Genomic DNA, 14,620 nt, shown 5'->3' on the forward strand with positions numbered 1-14,620 from the left:
CACACCCCAAGCACTATCTCAGGGGATGCTCTAGTTGCTTTTTTACCCAGTGTGATTTTTGCCCAGACAGACTCTGTCTTATCCATTCCATCGCTTCTTATTTCGCTACATTTAATTTCATCATTGATGTACAAGGCTACTCCACCACCTTTGCCTTTCTTCCTGTCTTTTCTAAACAGCACATAGCCTTCAATACCCGTGCTCCAGTCATGAGTACTATTCCACCAGGTTTCGGTAATCCCTATAATATCCGGCTTCACTTCCTGCACTAGTAACGCCAGTTCCTCCATTTTGTTACCTAGGCTCCTCGCATTAGTGTACAGACCTTTTAATTTTCGGCGTTTGGCGTCAGTGACATTCTTTCCCCCGTCGTGCACAAACTTTCTACCACCAGCATCACCTGTTACTCTGGTTTCTACTCCACTATTCCTCCTTGGATCAAATCTTGGGGTCGCAAGGGTATCCCCGCTCACTTTGTTTACTTCCCTCTCCAGGTTATATTCTGGCGTGGAGATCTCCCGAACATCTCCCAACCATCTCCCCCAACTTCCTAGTTTAAAGCCCTCTTGATGAGGTCGGCGAGCCTCCATCCTAGAATTCTATTTCCCTCCTTGCTGAGATGAAGTCCATCGTGAGCGAACAGTCGTCTATCCGTAAATGCTTCCCAGTGACCGTACATCCCAAAGCCCTCCTTATAACACCACTCCCTGAGCCATCTGTTGATCGCCATAATCTTGTCACTCCTTCGTCGCCCCGCTTTAGGAACCGGCAGAATCCCACTGAAGATCACCTGAGCCTCGATGTCTTTAAGCCTCTTCCCCAGTCTGGCATAGTCCTCCTTGATACAGTCCAGCGAGTAACTAGCCGTGTCGTTCGTTCCCACATGAAGGATAATCAACGGATTCTTTCCCGCTCCCGCTAAGATCGTATTCAGCCTCAAATCCACATCCTGTATCTTAGCCCCTGGCATACAGCACACTCTTCTGTTCTCCCGATCAGGTCTAGTTACAGGCCTGTCTACTCTTCTCAGTAAAGAGTCTCCAATCACGTAGACTTGCCTTTTCCTGGCGACAGTGCGATTCTGCGGTCTATCCCCCACAGCAGCTGGCCGCGATTCCTCTCAATTTAAATTCGCCCTTACAATCCTCCTAGGGCTCGTACTTGATGTTGCCTCCAGTGACTGCTCCCCTCCTTCTGCAGTACTAGCTGCTTGCCTTTTCTTCCTCGCCCTTTCTCCTTCAGCAGCCTGCTGTGTTCCATCTTCATTTCCCAACTCAGCAAACCTGTTCCTGAGTTCTATTTGTCCATCGCTGGCCCGTCTTTTCCTCTGCCTGGTTCTCCTAGTGACATGCTTCCACCGTCCACTTTCCTCACCCAGCAGTCCCTCCTCAGAGTCCTTAGGTCCTGCTTCTGTCTGCTCGTCTGAGCTTGTCCCCTGTGCCTCATCATGTCTGTGTTCCATCATCTGCTCAAATCCCCTTCTAAAACCCCCTTCCCTCCTCAGCAGTGTTCCTCTGAATCTCAATAACCAACTGTCCCATGGACGAATGTTATCCCCGTACGCTTAGCCCGCAGCAGTGACTACACTTCACGAGCTTCCCTGAGACAAGCGTGATAGCACTCTCCGAGTCAACCAGTGCTGTGGTCTCTACCCCATTTAGCTTTACTCGTCTGGTGGATTAGGGAGCATGGGCCTGCCCAGTGTAACCTGGGGAACTGCATAGGCTCCTCAGTATTGGGACACTGTGCAGCTATATGCCCCCACTTCCCGCAGGAATAACATCTGTATGGGGCCTTAGGCATTCCCTGCTCTCTTGGTCTGGGCAGTCTAACATCACGATCCTCTTCTTCCTCAGTGCTCCGACTCTTTGTGGCTTCTGGTGGGCCTTCAGCCCTTCTCTTTTTCCACCTGTGACCTCCTGGTTGCCCAGTCACCCGAGCTCTAGGGCTTGGTGCTGCTAGTTTAACCCAGGGTGCCTCTTCCTTAACTGGTTGGGTCAGCTCCCTCACTGTCCTTCGCCTCTCTACCAGTGTGACAACCTCATCACAGGTGGAGGGTTCATTCTGGCTTACCCAAGCATGAAGGTCTGGCGGTATCCCCCTCATGTATCGGTCGATGACCAGATACCTCTAGTATCTCTTCTGGACTCCGGGATTCCGTTCGCAACCACTTTCGTGCGAGATGGATGAGGTCATACATTTGGGACCGCGGGGTTTTGTTTTCCTGGTACCTCCACTCGTGATATCGCTGGGCCCACACTGCAGTTGTTACCCCAGATCTGGCCAGGATCTCTGCTTTCAGCTGAGGGTAGTCTGCTGCAGCCTTTTCAGGCAGACCATAGTAGGCCTTCTGGGCCTCCCCACACAGGAATGAGGTAAGGAGGCCAGACCACTGATCTTGAGACCAGGCCTCCTGTAGGGCTGTCCTCTCAAAGGCCAGAAGTTATGCCTCTACATCATCCTCCCGCATCGTTTTCTGCAGCCAATGGCTGGCCTGTATGATCTGCATCCCATTATGGCCGTGGTTCAGCTCTGTAAGGGTCTTTACCTGGTTTACCAGTTTCCACAACATAGCCCGGTCTTGAGAAGCCTGGTTCATCAGCAGGCGATTAGTCTCTTGTTGCAGCCGCACTGCCTCCTGTTGGGCAGCTGCCTGGACACGGGTAGCCTCCTGCTGGGCCGCCACAGCTTGTATCAATGCCCATACTAGGTCATCCATTGTGGTGAAAAAAATAAAAATAAACCTTCTATTTTTTTTTTAAATCACCCTCCTTCTTCTGCCGCTCTGTGCACACCAAAATCCCACCCCTGACACCAGTTGTGACAAAGTTCCTCCTCTACCTTGGTGGGTCCTGCACTTATTGGCAGATTTGCTCACCTCAGTGATCTTCCCCACAGTCCTCCTGTGTCTGATCAGGAGTTGGGAGGTTTGGGGAGAACCCGGGCCCGCCCTCTACTCCGGGTTCCAGCCCAGGGCCCTGTGGATTGCAGCTTTCTATAATACCTCCTGTAATAGCTGCATGACAGCTACAACTCCCTGGGCTACTTCCCCATGGCCTCCTCCAAACACCTTCTTTATCCTCACCACAGGATCTTCCTCCTGGTGTCTGATAACACTTGTACTCCATAGTCCTCCAGCAACACACCCTCTCACTCTCAGCTCCTTGTGCCTCTTGCTTCCAGCTCCTCACACGCACTTCCTCTCCTCTGGCTCTCCCCTCCCTGACTGAAGTGTGCTCCTTTTTAAACCCAGGTGCCCTGATTAGCCTGCCTTGATTAGCTGTAGGTGTTCTAATCAGCTTGTCTGCCTGAATTGGTTCTAGCAGGTTCCTGATTACTCTAGTGCAGCCCCTGCTCTGGTCACTCAGGGAACAGAAAACTACTCATCCAGTGACCAGTATATTTGCCCTGTACCAGACTCCTGTACCCCACTGGTTTGGGTCTGTCACACTACATTTTACCCTGCTCCTTGCAGTAAAAACAACAAGCTGCATTCTGACATATGCAAACTTTATTACACCCGAAGTGGAATTAGAGCTGCTCTAAAATTACAAATCTGAAAAGATTTTCAACAAGAAAAGGATACACTTTTACAATTTCCCCTCCTATTTCAACCCATTCTCACTGGAATTTTTGATAAAAGGTGACAAAAAAACTTTTATCACCAGTCAACTTGGGTCTGGCCCTTCAAAAAAATGTATGCTTTTCTCCTATTAAATACAGGCAAACCCTGCCAGGTGAACATATTTCTGGGATTTATGGGTCAGAATGGTAGAATACAGCGTGCTCAACCCTATCCTCTGTATATTTTATATGTCCATACGGCAGGAAAAAAATAATTTCATATTACTACTAGACCTTTAGCAATTAATCTCACCAAAAGCCTTTCTTGTCTATCCAACAAACACACATTTAAAAATTACTGTTCATCCACGTATTTCAAAAAACTATTTTTGATTTGGTGAATAGAAAATATTAGAAAGAATTAGTCCTCAGTAATCTTGCTTCATTTTAACTATGGAGTTAGGTAAATGTCACCCACTTCTAACCTCCTAATTCACCTCTGCACTATAAGTTAGTCATGTAGGAAAGGATGGCCATGTACCTAAATTCCTTCCAAGGAGCTCATTGGGCTTCATAAACATTAGCAAATTAATCCTCTAACACAGGTGATGCAGCAAATATTTCCTCCCATTTTAACAGATGGAGAAATTGAAACACATAGGTAAGTGACTGGCCCAAGGCTACCACAGATATCCCAGGTAACCTTGGGCAAATCATTTCACTATCTACCTCAGTCTCTTAGGGAGAAATTAACCCCTCTTCTGAAGACCAGTAGAAGGACTATGTTCCGCTTAAGCCCTCAAAACAGGGCCTCAGTGGAACTTGAACTGGCTTTGAGCAGCCTCTCAGCATAGCTGTTAAATTCAGTGTAAGCCGTCAAATCATTTGTGATCACAAGGATTTGGAGTGATACAAACACCAGAAATTTATTACCTTGATAAACACTTTTAGGATATTCTTCCTACTAGGAAACACCGTGGGAGGGGACAATCTTTCTGTTCACATCCCAGCACCGGTGTATTTTGTCAAACACAGATAACAGACTCTGCTCAAAAGCGGGCCAGGAACAGAAGAGCAAGACTGGTATAGGTAAGGATTGAGGGGCTGGATTTGCAAATGCACCAAAGTAACACAGCAGCACAAGACCCATGGATATTGTGGTCCTAAATCACTTAGGTGCATAGGCAGAGTCTTGGGTAGAAGATTGCACTTACCCTTTCTCCAGTATGCCTGGCTCAAGCTAGCAATATTATTTCTTCACTTTCACTAACAATTTGAAAATTTGAGAAAGAAAAATCTATGCTTGTATAATTACCAAAGAATTCAAGTACAGTCTTAAGAACATGGAACAACACAACAAGCTAACCAAACACCTTTTTGCTAACAGATGCTGAAAATGAGCTAGAGACAATAAGGATTGGTCGGCTTTTCTCATTCCAACTTACTTGCTGATGTACTCTGCATTCAGAAGTTTGCCACATGTCCTGCATTTAAAACAGCCCAAATGCCAATGTTTGTCCAAGGCTACCAACGACTGTCCATTTTTTATTTCTGAACCACAGCCCCCGCAATCTGTAAAAGAAAAATCCTCTGCAAAATTAATCATATGTCTTATGCATAACTGATAATGGGCATGCAATAGTACAGGTTACTGCAAGACAAGTATCCATTGGTGTTATCATAGTAACTGCACAAGGAAGGTTTGAATCTCATTACCTGCTGCCCACCCATGTGTGCTTCATTCTGGTTGGCAAGTTGGATAGATATATCATCACTGACAGGGTGACTACTTAACATAAACATTAGTTTTTCTAATGAGGTGGATTTTGTAGGTACTTTAATACATTTACAGTGTATGTATACAATATGCAGTATTGCCAACCCGAAGCTTTTCAAAACTTGTAAGTCAGGTCCCCCAAAAGTCATGAAATTGTCCAAAAAACAATCCAATTTTTTTAAATAATAAATTTCAGGTTCTTATTATTTGTCCTGTTTTTTGAGTCTTTAGATTACACTTAGGTCACGTTTTAAGGCCTTTTTATGCAACCACGAGGGTCAGAAACTTACTTAAAAATAGGAAAGCTGAAAGTTTCATGTAATAGCTTGCCTCCAGGAGCTGGAGCTTTAAGAAAAAACACCAAGTTTCATAAGACTCACTATCAAAACATGAAAGTTGGTAACACAGGATGTACCACATGTAAAAGTAAATCACTAGCTGCATGTTTTTTACTTATTTATAAAATGCACTTACCAACATTAACAAAGTTCTAAGCATAAATACAAAAATTGCAGCATCACACAACTTATTAACATTGGCAAACTAGGCTATGTTCAAGTAGCAAAAGACCCCACCTACACTCACTCATTTCAGCTCAAAGATTCAGGGTACGATTTAAAAAGTAGGTTTTTAAAACTTCCAAGTCCTTATTTAGGCACCCAAATAAGTGATCTGATTTACTTAAGTGCAGACTATCCAGCTGCTCCCACTGAATTCCCACTAAGCAAATTCATCACTCAAATTTAGAAGAAAAATATGGAGCATTTTTTTTTGTCTGAGGCTTCGTCTACACTACAGACTTCTGTTGGTATAACTATGTTGCTTGGGAGTGTGGAAAATCCACAGTGATGCAGTTATACTGACCTAACCACCAGTGTTGCTGGGAGGGTTTCTCCTGTTGCCACAGCTACCGTCTCTCAGGGGGGTGGAGTACCTATGGCAACAGGAGAAGCTCTCATTGACATAAGTAGCTTCTTCACTAAGTGCTATAGCAGCACAGCTGCACCGCTACAGCATTGTATGTGTAGACAAACCCTAAGTGCAGGGCCAGTGCAACCATTTAGGTGACGTAGGCGGTCGCCTCAGGTGCTGGCATTTGGGGGGCACCATTTTCTTTGGCAGTGACCGCGGCGGCCAGATCTTTGGCTGCCCCAGTCACTGCCGGCATTCAGGTGGAGGGAGCTGGGGCAGGGGAGTGCGGGGAGGGCTGCCTGCAGCAAGTAAGGGGCGGGCGCAGCACGCAGGGGAACTCTCCGCCCCAGTTCACCCCTGCCCTGCCTCCTCCCCGAGCATGCCGTGGCTGCTTCACTTCTCCCGCCTCCCAGGCGCTGCAAGCCTGGGAGGCGGGAAAAGTGAAGCAGCCACGGCACGCTCAGGGTGCTCATGCGCAGAGCAGGGGTGAGCTGGGGCAGGAGGGGCGGAAGGTGGGGAGCTGCCACAAGGGGGGTGCCTCAGGGCAGGAGCGCGGGGGGGGCGCAAGGTGGAAGTTTCACCTAGGGCGCGAAACATCCTTGCACCGGCCCTGCCTAAGTGAAGTAGTAAGGAGGCTTATATTGGATCAGCGCATCTTCTGATACTACCAGCTCAGTCTGAACATTGAGTAAATAAGAAAAACTTAGCTTTAAGTCTCTAGGAGCAGATGAAACTTGCCATAAAAGTTTAAAAGCAACAACAAACATGCAAGTAGATAATCACTATGAAGAGCTGTATCAAAGCAAAACAATTTGCAAAGGACTGGAACTGGGCAAACATGTGGCCTTGGGGAGCACTCTCAGCTCTTCCCAGGGCAAACCTCATGGTATTAATGTAAAAAAGGAGAATGATAGTAACCTAGAAAAACACCTTCTAATTACACACTTCTAATTAGCAGGCAAAATGCAAGGTACTCTTCCTCATTCACTACTTCCTCATTCACTACTTTCAGAGACCCATAAAAGTCTCAAGCTAATGAAAGCTTCCATTGCTTAGGAGTACAATAAAATAAAAGAGGACTAGATGTTCCCAGTTATCTTGTATTCAGGTCAGTACTATTAAAACAGTAATGTCTCTATAGATTTAAATGGATTCAAGAAGCAGTGGTGCTCAGAGTGGAATATTTTAAGAGGCAGAGAAGATACATTAGTGGTGTGTTCTTATTTTGAGGGGGGGGACTACTTTCACGATTGGGAGTGTGGTATCAGGACTCCAATATATCCAAAGCATAATACTCGTGCTTAGTTCTGGGATCACAATAATACTTATAACAGAGTGCTCCTATAACATGTCTCACCTTTGAAGTGTAACCCACTGATAAGTGTGTGTTACAAGTCCCTTTCGGGGCCAATTCACAGACAACACAAGTTGTTACAGCCCCCAGTTGTGGAGCTTCAGCTCAAGCTGTAGCAGCTCCTTCATTTAGTTTAGGTGGTCCCTAGTTCAGTCCCCAGCATGTTCGCCAAGATGGTGGCTGTCACATAGCACTTTTCAAACATTAACCAGTTAATGCATAACACCATCCTTGTGCTGTATGCAACAGGCAATTATCACTAGGCAGAAAGGTGAAAATGTCTTTCCCAAAGCCTCAGAGACAGAAGTTCAAAGCTCCCAGTCCTATCCTCTCCAGGTGCTCCACTGGATTTAGTAAGATTTCAACGAGGTTGGCACTCAGATTCATACTGTGACAGTTCACATAATGTGGGATTCAAACCCCAGTGCATCAACTTAAAAAAAAAAGACATGAATTCAATTAAAGGTATTTTCAAAGGGGTTGCTACTGCTGGCTGTGCTATGGGAGGGTGAGATCATGTGGGTTGGAGAAAAGATGCATGTGTTACTATTAAACTATTAGTTATAGTTAAACTATTCCTGAAACAATGCTCAACACTGATGACAGAATTCAAATCCACAACACTAAAAGGGAAAGCCAGTCACAATGTCTCTTCTGTGTTGGGACAGTATCTTTGTCTGTATTTGCATAGTATTCAGTACAAGAGGGTTATCATCCTGACTGTGGTCTATAGGTGCTACTGTGTAATAATCAGGGTAGGTCAAAATGTGTCAAATATTAAAAAATGTAATGCAAATTTTGTATTTCAATGATGAAAAAGTGGCAAACGTTTTCACAGTTCCGGCTCCCCTCTCCCACCACTCCCACTCAGCTAGATCAACAATCATAAGAAAAGAGACATCCAGCTAAGAAGTAAGAACTTCAGTCTGGTTAAACAATAGCTATAAAAGAAGACAATTGACAGTGATTCCGAAGCTGCACAAATCCCCATGATTAAACGATGGCCTACTATAGCCTGTCAAACCTGCAGTGCCTTGAAAGCAGAACTGGAAGAAGAAATAAATCAGGGAGCTCTCGAGGTTTACCAGCAGCATTATCTGGAATATATTAATGAGAAAGAAGAATGCATAAAATCTAGGGTGTGATAACAGATTCAAGTCTTTAAGCAGTAAAGGAACAAGAATATATTGATGTATTTTCAGAAGATAAGCTTAAAAGGTGTTAAAATATGCAGAGATTGTGAGAAAAAGCAATGATCTAGTTGTAAACAAAGTGATACTAGCATCAGTATCCCAGTAATCTCCCTTCTCTTCTATGCGAGCTCAGTTATTATTGGAGGAAGTTATTAAAGACAGTTTGAGAAAGAAAAGGCAGAACCAGGAGTCATTTAGAGATATCTAGAGTCATTCAGAGACATCAAAAAGGAAAACAACAAGTCCTTTAGGGAGGGGAAAAAAAGATGCACAAAGCCACTCAAAATCCAGGAAGACTGTTGCTGGTAAAGTGATTTCAAATCAGAGGAGTCTATTATACATTTTTGAAAAACTGACTTTCTTAGCGTAATTTCTGTTTAAAATACAAGGTGCATTTAGTTGCTTAAATGTAATATTAATAAGACTACAAACAAGATAGCCTAAAGAAGTGTAATAGTACCAGCATTTTAATGAGCACAGAATTATAGCAGGTGATGTTCGTTTGCCTTTGGTGGATTTGTGAAGCATAAGGAAAGTTATAACGTGCCTCTTTAAGACCATTATGCTGAACCCCAGCACAGCTTGAAATCAGCCTAGGGCAAAAACCTTTAGAATGTGGAGCAGATTGCTGGAGCTCTGCTAATAAATTAACCCCACACTTGGGTGTGTGCCCAGACCTACTCCCACAAGACACTACACACCTCAGTATAGGTTCTCTAATAGAAAGCAGTAATCTGTTTGGGAACCTGCACGTGCCAGGGATTTTACTTGGTAATCTAATTTGATCTCATCTCTAGAATTTTATTTTTACAGACTTAGTACAATATAGTGTATGTGGTTGTCATTCACTCTACATCTTATTCGAGCTTTTGGCTGGCTGAAAAGCATTTTTGGGTGTATTTCTTTTAACAGCTCTTTTTCCTATTAAATTTTGAACAACTGAAAACAAATACTGTAGTTGCTATGCCAACTATGCCTGTTTATGTAAGTCCTTGTCTACTTGCCTCTGAGGTAACATCCTTCACTGACTCATTTCTTTTCAACCAATAGGTCTGTGTAGGATACAAATGAATTTGCTGATATATTTTGATATATTCTCCTAAATAAACATTGTCAGAAAAAGTTTTACAGAGAGAATCCATCAGAAACTAAAGAGAAAAGGAAGGTGTTTAATCATATAACAATTAAAGATGCAGTGGCGCAGGATGAGAGCAGAGAGAGATTCCCATTTTTCCTCCAAATCATTAAGTGTAGGGTGGGAGGGGATTGAATAGAGAAAGAGAGGAGGCCAGAACTGAAGTGAACAGATAGGGATACTAGAAGATCTAATGTCAGAGAATTAGAGTTCAGCAAGTCCACAGAGATTTCCTGAAAGAAAACAGAGCATTCCTAAAATGGATTCAGAGATGAATAGGTGGATGAATAAGGCTGCACATTGGCATTTTGGTCTTATAGCAAAGTCAAACTCACACGATTGTGCTAGATGGGATCACCCGGAATAAAAATTGGTCAGCATTTTCCCCAGTCCTTGTATCACTTGCCTAGAGACAAATGTTTCATGCACCAGTTTCTTTCTTTGGAGAGAAGCGCTAGTCAAAATAAAATGGCTATTAAAATAAAAAACTCAACAATAATAAGGGATTTCAACTATCCCCATATTGACTAGGTCCATGTCACCTCAGGAAGGGATGCAGAGAAAGTTTCTTGACACCTTAAATGACTGTTTCTTGGAGCAGAGCTAGTCCTGGAACCCACAGGAGAGGCAATTTTTGATTTAGTCCTAAGTGGAGCACAGGATCAGGTCCAAGAGGTGAATACAGCTGGACTGCTTGGTAAGAGTGACCATAATATAATTAAATTTAACATCCCTGTGGCAGGGAAAACACCACAATGGACCAACAACATAGCATTTAATTTCAGAAAGGGGAACTACACAAAAGTGAGGAGGTTAGTTAAACAGAAATTAAAAGGCACAAGACCAAAAGTAAAACCCTGCAATCTGCATGGAATTTTTTTAAAGGCATCATAATAGAGGCTCAACTTAAATGTATACCCCAAATTAAAAAACAGTAAAAGAACAAAAAAGAGCCACCATGGCTAAATAACAAAGTAAAAGAAGCAGTAAGAGGCAAAAAGGCATCCTTTAAAAGTGGAAGTTAAAGCCTAATGAGGAAAATAGAAAGGAGCATAAACTCTGGCAAATGAAGTATAAAAATATAATTAGGAAAGCCAAAAAAGAATTTGAAGAACAGCTAGCCAAAGACTCCAAAAGTAATAGCAAAAAATGTTTTAAGTATATCAGAAGCAGGAAGCCTGCTAAACAACCAGTGCGGCCACTGCGTGATTGAGATGCTAAAGGAAGCACTCAAGGATGATAAGGCCATTGCGGAGAAACTAAATGAATTTTTGCATTGATTGCCATAGCTGAGGATGTGAGGGAGATTCCCAAACCTAAGCCATTCTTTTTAGGTGACAAATTTGAGGTACTGTCCCAGACTGAGGTGTCATTAGAGGAGATTTTGGAACAAATTGATAAACTAAACAGCAATAAGTCATCAGGACCAGATGGTATTCACCCAAGATTTCTGAAGGAACTAAAATGTGAAATTGCAGGACTGCTAACTGTCATCTGTAACTTATCATTTAAATCAGCTTCTGTACCAAATGGCTTGAGGATAGCTAATATAACATCAATTTTTAAAAAGGGCTACAGAGGTGACCCCGGCAATTACAGGTCAGTAAACCTGACATCAGTACTGGACACACTTGTTGAAACTACAGTAAAGAACAAAATTGTCAGATGCATAGACGAACATAATTTGTTGGGGAAGAGTCAACATGGTTTTTGTAAAGAGAAATCATGGCTCATCAATCTACTAAAATTATTTGAGGGGGTCAACAAGCATGTGCACGAGGGGGATCCAGTTGATATAGTGTATTTAGATTTTCAGAAAGCCTTTGACAAGGTCCCTCACCAAAGGCTCTTAAGCAAAGTAAGCAGTCATGGGATACGAGGGAAGGTTCTCTCATGGATTGGCAACTGATTAAAAGATAGGAAACAAAGGTTAGGAATAAATGGTCAGATTTCAGAATGGAGAGAGGTAAATAGTGGTGTCCCCCAAGGGTCTGTACTGGGACCAGTTCTATTCAACATATTCATAAATGATCTGGAAGAAGGGGTAAACAGTGATGTGGCAAAATTTGAAGATGATACAAAACTACTCAAGATAGTTAAGTCCCAGGTAGACTGCGAAGAGCTACAAAAGGATCTCTCAAAACTGGGTGACTGGGCAACAAAATGGCAGATGAAATTCAGTGTTGATAAATGCAAAGCAATGCAAATTGGAAAACATAGTTCCAGCTATACATATAAAATGATGGGGTCTAAATTAGTTGTTACCACTCAAGAAAGATCTTGGAGTCACTGTGGACAGTTCTCTAAAAACATCCACTCAATGTACAATGGCAGTCAAAAAAGCAAACAGAATGTTCGGAATCATTAAGAAAGGGGTAGATAATAAGACAGAAAATATCATATTGCCTCTGTATAAATCCATGGTACATCCACATCTTGAATACTGTGTGCAGATGTGGTCACCCCCTCTCAAAAATATATATATTGGACTTGGAAAAGGTTCAGAAAAGGGCAACAAAAATGATTAGGGGTGTGGAACAGCTGCCGTATCAGGAAAGATTAATAAGACTGGGACTTTTCAGCTTGGGAAAGAAACCACTAAGGGGGACATGATAGAGGTCTATAAAATCGTGACTGGTGTGGAGAAAGTAAATAAAGAAGTGTTATTTACTCCTTCTCATAACACAAGAATTAGGGACCACCAAATGAAATTAATAGTCAGCAGGTTTAAAACAAACAAAAGGAAGTATTTTTTTCATACAACGCACAGTCAATCTGTGGAACTCCTTCCCAGAGGATGCTGTAAAGGCCAAGACTATAACAGGGTTCAAAAAATAACTAGATAAATTCACGGAGGATAGGTCCATCAATGGCTAATAGCCAGGATGGGCAGAGATGGTGTCCCTAGCTTCTGTTTGCCAGAAGCTGAGAATGGGCAACAGGGAATGGATCACTTCGTTACCTGTTCTGTTCATTCCCTCTGGGGCACCTGGCATTGGTCACTATTGGAAAACAGGATACTGGGCTAGATGGACCTTTGGTTTGACCCACTATGGCCATTCTTATGTTAAAACATTAAGTCTTTTTCAAGGTGATTCTCCATTCTTTCAGTTGTTTTTTAGACAATGACTCCTAAGCACCATTTATTGCCTTATGAAGCATAACTACAATTTGTCATTTTGGACTTTCAGTTTCAAATTCAGCTAACAGATTTCTGAATACGTTTGTCCATTTCTGCCATTTTGGAAAAAACTGTTCTGTCCTGATATTTACTAAATGCTGAGAAGCAGCTAAAGCAAATGGCATGCTGCCTTCTTTCTCTGTCAGATTTTCCAAGTTATTTTTTACAATCTCCATTACTACTTGATCTAGTAGTTGCCTTTATAACATTTGTGGTCAGACTTTTGACTAAGTTGCTGTTGTTTTTCCTTTACAGTTATATATACACACATCTCTATTACAGCAGATTTTCAGCTGTTTCCTATAAGTGTTTCCAATCAAAAAGCATTGTTACCTACATCACAGAGGGCTAGCATACACTTCCTGTTAGCATCCATTGGATTCAAACAAGATGGCCACATCATAGCTGCTTTAGATATTCAGAAAACTATAGAAGTCATTTCACATGTGGTTCACTGATTTCATAGAATGATAGAATCATAGGACTGAAGGGACCTCGAGAGGTCATCTAGTCCAGTCCCCTGCACTCATGGTAGGAGTAAGTATTATCTAGACCATCCCTGACAGGTGTTTGTCTAACCTACTCTTAAAAATCTCCAATGATGCAGATCCCACAACCTCCCTAGGCAATTTATTCCAGTGCTTAACCACCCTGACAGTTAGGAAGTTTTTCCTAATGTTCAAACTAAACTGCCCTTGCTGCAATTTAAGTCCATTGCTTCTTGTTCTATCTTCAGCGGTTAAGGAGAACAATTTTTCTCCCCTCCTAGTTGTAACAACCTTTTATGTACTTGAAAACTGTTATGTCCCCTCTCAGTCTTCTCTTCTCCAGACTAAACAAACCCAAGTTTTTCAATCTTTCCTCATAGATCATGTTTTCGAGACCTTTAATCATTTTTTTTGCTCTTCTCTGGACTATCTCCAATTTGTCCACATCCTTCCTGATATGTGGTGTCCAGAACTGGACACAATACTCCAGTTGAGGCCTAATCAGCATGAAGTAGAATGGCAGAATTACTTCTCATGTCTTGCTTACAACACTCCTGCTCATACATCTCAGAATTCTGTTTTCTTGTTTTGTAACAGTGTTACACTGTTGACTCATATTTAGCTTGTGATCCAGTATGATCCCCAGATCCCTTTCTGCAGCACTCCTTCATAGGCAGTCATTTCCCATTTTGTATGTGTGCAAATGACTGTTTCTTCCTACATGGATTACTTTACATTTGTTCTTACTGAATTTCATCCTATTTTCTTCAGAGCATCCAGATCAGTTTGAATTTTAATACTATTCTCCAAAGCACTTGCAACACGTCCCAGCTAGGTATTGTCCACAAACTTTATAAGTGTACTCTCTATGCCATTATCTAAATAATTGATGAAGATATGGAACAGAACGCAACTCAGAACTGATCCATATGGGACCCCACTCAATATGCCCTTCCAGCTTGACTGTGAACCACTGATAACTACTCTCTGGGAACAGTTTTCAATCAGTTATACAC

General features: G+C 42.6%; 1 protein-coding gene across 7 annotated transcripts in view; it reads right to left on the reverse strand.

The window, feature by feature from the left end:
• ABLIM2 (actin binding LIM protein family member 2) overlaps positions 1-14,620 on the reverse strand; it is a 237,860-nt gene that overhangs the window by 121,688 nt on the left and 101,552 nt on the right. For 6 of the 7 annotated variants that reach the window (XM_050947634.1, XM_050947636.1, XM_050947633.1 and 3 more), the window contains exon 5: positions 5,010-5,136. In XM_050947634.1, coding sequence (XP_050803591.1) covers positions 5,010-5,136 — 127 coding nt within the window. Of the gene's footprint in view, positions 1-5,009; positions 5,137-5,631; positions 5,651-14,620 lie in introns of those variants that run through there. The other variant, XM_050947637.1, reaches the window with a different exon arrangement.

The sequence above is a fragment of the Gopherus flavomarginatus genome, chromosome 3, assembly GCF_025201925.1.
Source record: "Gopherus flavomarginatus isolate rGopFla2 chromosome 3, rGopFla2.mat.asm, whole genome shotgun sequence".
NCBI classification, from domain to species: Eukaryota; Metazoa; Chordata; order Testudines; family Testudinidae; genus Gopherus; species Gopherus flavomarginatus.